The sequence below is a fragment of the Cryptomeria japonica genome, chromosome 8 (genome assembly GCF_030272615.1).
Source record: "Cryptomeria japonica chromosome 8, Sugi_1.0, whole genome shotgun sequence".
NCBI lineage: Eukaryota > Viridiplantae > Streptophyta > Pinopsida > Cupressales > Cupressaceae > Cryptomeria > Cryptomeria japonica.
Genome location: NC_081412.1, coordinates 472,591,503 through 472,599,091, shown reverse-complemented (window position 1 = coordinate 472,599,091; position 7,589 = coordinate 472,591,503). Strand labels below are relative to the sequence as shown.

General features: G+C 37.6%; 1 protein-coding gene across 1 annotated transcript; it reads left to right on the top strand.

Moving 5' to 3' along the window:
- The first annotated feature begins 4,593 nt into the window (after window positions 1–4,593).
- On the top strand, window positions 4,594–6,549 carry LOC131079526 (uncharacterized). The gene has a single exon (XM_058017500.2). It carries the CDS (start codon window positions 5,122–5,124, stop codon window positions 6,322–6,324), a length of 1,203 nt encoding a protein of 400 aa, XP_057873483.1. The 5' UTR covers window positions 4,594–5,121; the 3' UTR covers window positions 6,325–6,549.
- Window positions 6,550–7,589: the final 1,040 nt, after the last annotated feature.

Here is a 7,589-nt window from a genome sequence, read left to right as displayed (position 1 = left end):
CTAATTTGTAAGTAGGATATCCAATGGTATCAACAATGGGTCTCAAAGGAATATTGGCTTTGTGATTTTTTGGGACCCCATATATACGTGGGGTCACTTCCTTGGAAGGAAGAACACGTAGTTTGGTAGCCTTGTCCAAGGAAGAGTTGGAAATAACAGATCTAAATGCCTTTAAAATCTTAGGGCACGAGTTACAAGAAATAATTTTGTAGCTACTAGTCTATGAGAGGAGGTCCTCCATTTTAGCCAAGTAATTAGGTTTTCTCATAATGACTATGGCATTACCCTTGTCTGCTCTTGAGATAATAAGGTCATTATTAAGCATGATATTATTAAAGGTCAGCATCTCGATTTTAGGAATGTTGCATTTAGGAGGTTTAGCATTACAAAGTGCCACAACACAATCTTGTCTTATCTCTTCAGCAACATCGATGGGAAGGGAACACATCACATTTTTGATCTTGATAAGGAAGTCAACATGCGAAATGGTGCGGGGAGTCAAGGCAAAGTTGAGACCTCGCTTGAGGAAGTTAAAGGCGAGAGGATCAATGGAGGCATGAGAAAGGTTGACAAATTTTTTTGACTCCCAATTGCTAATAGGATGGTGGTTAGGAAAGGACCTAGTGTTGGCAACAACAATGAAGGAAAACTAAGAGGGGGGGTAAATCAATTTTTACTAGATTAACAAACTTAACCTCAAATGCAAATTTGATTTACTGCAACAACAACAAAGATAAGAAGATTGATAGCACAACACACAACACCAAGATCTTGACGTGGAAAACCCGGTTAAGGGAAAAACCATGGTGGGAACCTAACCACAATAAGACGATACTCTGTAGTAGTATGTGAAAAAAATTACAATGGGGAATGCACATGCATTCAGGCTCACTGCCTAGAGCTCAATGCTCAAAATACAATAACCCAGAAGGCTGCAACCCTCAGGGAAGGTTCACTACCTTACAAGGAAGTCTCACTAACTTATAAAATATTCGTGCAACAATCTGAAATCAAATGAATTGAAAGAATAGCATCTACAAATGCTTAATGACAGTTTTGATTAAGCACATTTGTCTACTCTACAACACTTCAATCTTTGCTAAATCATAATGCTGAAGGATGTATTCGCTTGTTCACACCTTTACCATTTTTTGATAATGTAGACACTTCATTAATACCTAATTTACATGACTATACCATCTATATATATTGATCATCAACCTTGACAACAAGGTTGTCCAAGCCCTTAATTCGTAATTATAAAATTACATCACACGATACAAAGATTGACCACCAGACCAATATAATGATAAATATGAAATAACATGGACCTAAATCAAATGCTCAAACATGCAACACCACCAGAATTAACTCCAAGATCAATCGCAAAACACTACACCACCAAATAGGTCTCATATCATGAAGAGCACCACTCGATAAGAAAAAAACCAAAACCACGCACATCGATCGATGTGGATCATCAAAACAAATAGGACATGATTAGGAAACACCAACAACCACGTTAGAGTCATCTCTAACAGCTGCACCAACACCACTTATGAAATCTTCATCTATCAACATCTGAAACTCAAGAACACTCAAATAGAAGCAACTGCCATGAGGAAAGATAAATTGTGGAGCACCAAATCATAATCCATTTGAAATAAAGATACATATGAACATCCCAAACAATCTCCCAAAATCTCAACTCAAGATCTGATCACACCAAAATATACCAGAGGAAATACCGAACTTTGTAAAACACTAATCAAAAGAACCAAATTGTAAACCAGATCATATGATATGATCAATTAAGCTTCTAGATCACTGAAATCAATACATAAAGATATAATGATACTAGAAATACTCCATATACCAAACCATGATCCATTCACCTTGTGCAAATCCAAGTCCTCTAGAATCATCGATCTGTCTTTGTCTTTTCAATAAGTCATCCAACTGTGCAACACTAATCCTAAACTTTTCTTTATACTCACTTGCAGTAGTCAGATAATCTCTTAGAGTGGTTACTTGTCTTTCAAGTTCTTGTTCATTATTCTGGGAGTGTGCCAAATTAGTTCTCAACATATTATTCTCATGAGTCAATCTACCACATTCATCAATTTTTTTCTTCATAGATATAACAAGATTATCTTCCTTCTTCTTTCTATCCTCAATATCTTTTGATAACCTCGTAGTCAGATCTTGCATTTCATTCTTCATGAGCATGTTTACTTGACTTAGTGTCTGACATTGTTCCTTAAGAGCATTCTTCTCCTCATCACCCGGTTGCTGCAAAAGTTCTTTTCTCTTGGCTTGAGCAGATGATAACCTTTTTTGCAGGATAAGAATCAATTCATTTGCAGAATTCAATTCTTCTTGCAATTTCAAGTTCTTCATTCTTTCAGCATCTTAATCCTCAAGAGCCATCTCGAGTTGCTTCTCCATAGCCATGTTCAAAGATTTTGGTTTCAAGATCTTCCTCATGATATTAAACTTCGTCCAAGGTACCAATCTTTGATACCAATTGTTGGGATCCAAGACCACTGAGAGGGAGGGGGGGTGAATCAGTGTTCTATTGGAATTAACAGTTTTTAACTTTCTAGACCATGCATATATATACCGGTAAACAAATAAACATATAACAAGAAGCAAATAAATCATCCACATAAATGAACACCATAACACACAAAATTTATACGTGGAAAACCTCAATGAGGAAAAACCACGGTGGGATTTGTGACCCACAATATCAGTTCATTGGCCATATGAAAAGATATTACATATAATAGGGGTCTGCACTTGCAGGAAGGCACACTGCCTAGAGCATACTGCTCATCACTAAAGAGCCTCATTGACTACAAGCTTTCTGCCAAAGTAAATTACTGAAAATGAACTCAAGAATGCATCTGCTATGCCAAATAGAGTTCCGATTCTGGTTCTGCTTTGTACCAGTTCATAAACTCTGAACTGCTACCGGTATCTCTTCTCTTCCTTCCAAGCTATCTACAAATTATTGCATGATACAGCATTCGCATACAAAATGATCTTCATACACATATTTTGCATCATACAGTTTTGCTATATTCTCCTATATCCACATATTTCATATTTTTCATCGCACACAAAAATAACCTAGCAGACTGACCTATATACCTATTACAAATGATATGCCTTATGTTGGCTTACAATACATTTACAAAAGTGTCGGCCTTGACAATAATAATTACAAAATGATTTAAGTAAATCCTCCTTGATGTCGGCTTCCAAAGAAGTATTGATGTCGGTGTCAGCGTAGCCCTGAATGCTCCAAAACTGGTATTTGTTGGTATATGCTTCCTAGTGTCGGTTTATGACTTCCATAATATCTTGTTGCCATCAATGACAACAAAATGAATCCAATGGGTGTCAATTGCCAACAATCATTTATACTTATATAAGTACATATATATACACATACACTCTTATATATATATATATATATATATATATATATATATATATATATATATATATATATATATATATATATATATATATATATATATATATATATATATATATATATATATATTAGTTGGTGTGTTGTGCTTAATTAATTAATTTATTTATCTTCTCATTTTGAGGGTTCTCCTCTTATCGCCCTTTTTCAATTTTATTATTTCTTTATTTGTGTTGTTATTTTTCTCCTTTGTTGGCTTTTTCTATTATTTTTCTCTCTTGATCCTCGCGATTCAAAAAGTTGATGATAAAAAATACACACACAATCGAATCCAAAAAAAATCAGAAGGATAAATATTTTGGTCAAATTTTTACTAACTTGTCTTGAATTGGCAATTTTTTTGTTAAAAATATGGTGACTGGAAACTGCAAGGGCCACATAAAAGGATTCTAGTGAAGGACATACAATTGAAGATACTCTTTCATATGTTTTTTAAAGCTTGAAACATTAAAAAATTACTAAAATGATTTCATTCAAACCCCATTAAGTGCATGGTGGGCCTTAAAGTATTCAATAATTTTTTCATCCTTAAACTTGTTTTTGTAAAATTTCTTACAAAAGATAAACATTTATACTTTCAATGTACCTCATTTTTAAAATTAGTCATCTTTTTTTACATATCCATCTATACCATCAAATTAAAAGACCTTAAGATTAAAAAATATAATATAAATAATATAATAGAAAACAACAGTTTATCCATTAGAAGAGATAAAAAAGGATCACAATTAGGTATTTGGTAGAGCATCCACCAACTCTTTTTAAGGGCTAATCATGTAGGTCATGTGTACAACTACTTTATATCTAGAACTTCCCTCTTAATGGCCAAAATTTAAAATCTATATATCAATCGAATTGATGTGATAGTAATTAAAAAATATTTTATCTTGGACTACATAAATTATATTTTCAATGATTCCTTAAAAAAATGAAAATGTGAATTTAAAATCTCCAAATCTCCTACGCTATCAAAACAAACACAATTGTTTTTTTAACTTAATTTCTTTTGTTTTTACGGTTCACTAAATTCTATCTAGATATGTGAAAACAAATAATAATACAAGTACTTGCAATACGTGGCACTGAAGTGTTACAGTGCCGATACCCTTAATTATCTTTACTGATCATGCTCTTTTAATCGATGGGATGCAAATGCAGTTCCATGCAGAGGTGGAAGCTGGATTTCTGCTACACAAGAAGCTTGTGATGCCTGGCCTGTGAAATCTATCGTCCAGTCGAGTCAAAGGAAGGGCACGTTTGCAGGCCAAAATGGCTGCTTTAGAATGGAAATAGGTTCATGAAGTTCCCAAGATCAGAATTTGCAGGATTCAAAATGGTGGGAAATCAACCAGAAATGTTGCCCAAGCATGTAGTGAAGCTGTTGTTTGCAATGAAGAAGTCATTTAGGCTCATGGTGGGTGGAAACCATACCGCTGCCAGATTTTGCACACGATAGATCTAAAGTTCGAACCTGCTTGCTGGTAAATCTCTTTCTTTTGCTCGATCTAATCCTGCTGTACTCGAGTGCTGCAAAGGGCTTTATGCCGCTAGGGCTAATCCTTTATTTTGAAACTCGGTTTGGCGAATTTATTTTCGTTTTAGCGCTTATCTGAGCTTTTATGGTTTTAAAACGGACGAAGCTGGGACTCATGTACGGTTCCGTGGGCAAGCGGCTGATGTTTCGCAGCATTTGCTTTTCAATGATCCTGGCCTTGATGCCAGTTCTCTACATCGTCCAGGACTCCGGTCCATGTGACCTCTCGGCTGGATCCGAACCCTTCTATGGTCCAGGAGGTCTAGGGATCGAATACCCTACCCCAACGAATATCTGGACTCTCAGGCCGACTGTGAAATTCTACTCAGGCATTTACAAAGACCTGTTTAAGCAAGGTCTCCTGCGGCCTGGTCTGAAAGGCCTCTGTGTCGGCTGTGGCGCTGCTCACGCTGTATTGGCGTTAAAGGAAAATGGAATCCCTGACGCCACGGGAATCGATCGTGGATCCTGCAAAGGCAAGCTCAAAAGGTTGCCTTTTGCAGACAATTCCTTCGATTTTGTATTATCAGGATCCGTGCTTCGAGCCCGAGCTCCTGCTCTGTTCGCCGTGGAGATCGAACGCACCCTTAAACCTAGCGGGATCGCAATTATAGTCCTGTCGCCCAGCCGGGCGTTCAAGGGTTCAAAACTCCTAAATTCTCTGAACCCTACGGCTGCCCTTTTCAGGAACTCCGAAGTCGTCCGTGTTACCGTGGTGGGGAATTCTTCAGTAATCGCTTTGCGCAAGATTGCTTTGCCATCCAATCCCGTCCATCACTGCTCTCCCCTGAAGCACAACAGGAACTTAGTCAAGCTCGCAGAGCCATTAATGGAGAACCAAGATAATGCCATTTATATGCCTAGGGTTATAAACCTAGGCGCCCTGGACCGCCATGTTTATGTTGAAATTGGGCTTAATGACACTGAAAGCAGTATAAGCGAGTGGTTCGTGAGGGCTTATCCGAAGCAAAACAGGGCGTTTGAAATCTATGCCATAGCCGTGGATAAAGCAGCCCCTGCATCCGCTGTCAATCTCAGGGGAGTCGAATCGTTGCGGCTGAAGCAGAGCAAAATTGGAGGATGGATGAAAGGGAATTTGAGCGAGAGGGATTTTGTTGCTGTGAGAATAGGTTTTCCATATGCGAGGGAATTGATGGAGAGCGGAGCAATTTGCCTTGTCGACGAGCTTTTTGTGGTATGCGGCCATGATCATGGTGAAGATGGTGCTGGCTGTCTGCATCTGCTCAAGGATCTCAGAAAGAATGGCGTTTTCGCACATAAGTGGTAACCCACTTCAGTAATTTACAGTCTGATTTACAGTCTGCTATTACAGTATAAGAATACTATATTCAGTTTAATTATGCTATAATATGCTAGGGAGAATAAAATGCAGATTTGGTGGTCGCGTCTCAGTCTTATATACCTAGTAACGGTATTATTATTATGTGCGGGATCCTAAGATTTGTAATTGGTATTACATGGCATCTTAATATTTTATTAGTTTGTTGTCTAATGAATATCTTGTTACTTTTGTCTCTCTAAGGCTGGGTAACATGGAATGTGTAGGAAATTGCTATCAAAGTTTCTAGGATGTACTAAGTATGTGGCATTTTCATATTTATTAGTTGTTTGTCGTTTAATGAATATCTTGTTACTTTTGTTCTTGTAAGGCTGGGTAGCATGGAATGTGTTGGAAATTGTAATAACCCATCATAATTGTTACAACAAAAATTGAGTATTCTTTTTTTTTTGGTTTAATGTAATCATTATGTTTTATTCAATTGCATACTCTGGGCATCCATCCATTTAGGATTAGGCATTCATCCATCCGAGATGAACATCTAACTTTACGGGTTAGGCAATTGTCCATACGGGATATAAGATTCCATCTATCCAATACGGAATAGGCATCTACCCATACGGGGTAGGCATCTATCCATACGGGATAGGAGATGCTTTGGCCAGAGGCTTAGACTCATCGGGACCATTCGGGTTCTGAGCCACTCACTAAGTACTACACTCTTCTAACAAAAGTGCATCGAGGTTGCCGTCCTTAGGAGTAATTAAAATAATACAAGCTTGAATTCTGCCTCGGAATTTGGCTTAAAGCCTCGGGAAGTCAAGTGAATCCATACGGGATTCCTTCCGAGTATGCATTGAATTTTTTTTTCAATTTAATTATCTTATCTTTCAATTAGGATTCTTACTCAACCAAGCTTATACCCCACCCACAAACGCCTAAGTACGAGGGACAACTCCGTCCCAAGATTGCCTACATACCCGCTTCGGCACGGGATCAAGGCGTAAAGTATGTAGTTCTATTTTCTATTTTATGGTTTGATGTAAACTGATTTGTGGGTACGCAGCCCTTTCTAGGGTCAGTGTCCCAGACAGTTTCTCTACGGTTGCTACCCACGATGGTAGCGCTTAAGCGAAGGCTCAAGATGGCCTATTGCTTGTGGCCTAAAAATAACTAGATCCTAACTCTTATCATGAGCGTCACCCTTGACCAAATTGCAAATCACCAAAATCCCTTCAGGATAAAAAAGAAAT

Excerpts from the sequence above, each read along its gene's own strand:
- LOC131079526 (XM_058017500.2), top strand. The coding sequence starts at position 5,122 with ATGGTTTTAAAACGGACGAAGCTGGGACTCATGTACGGTTCCGTGGGC.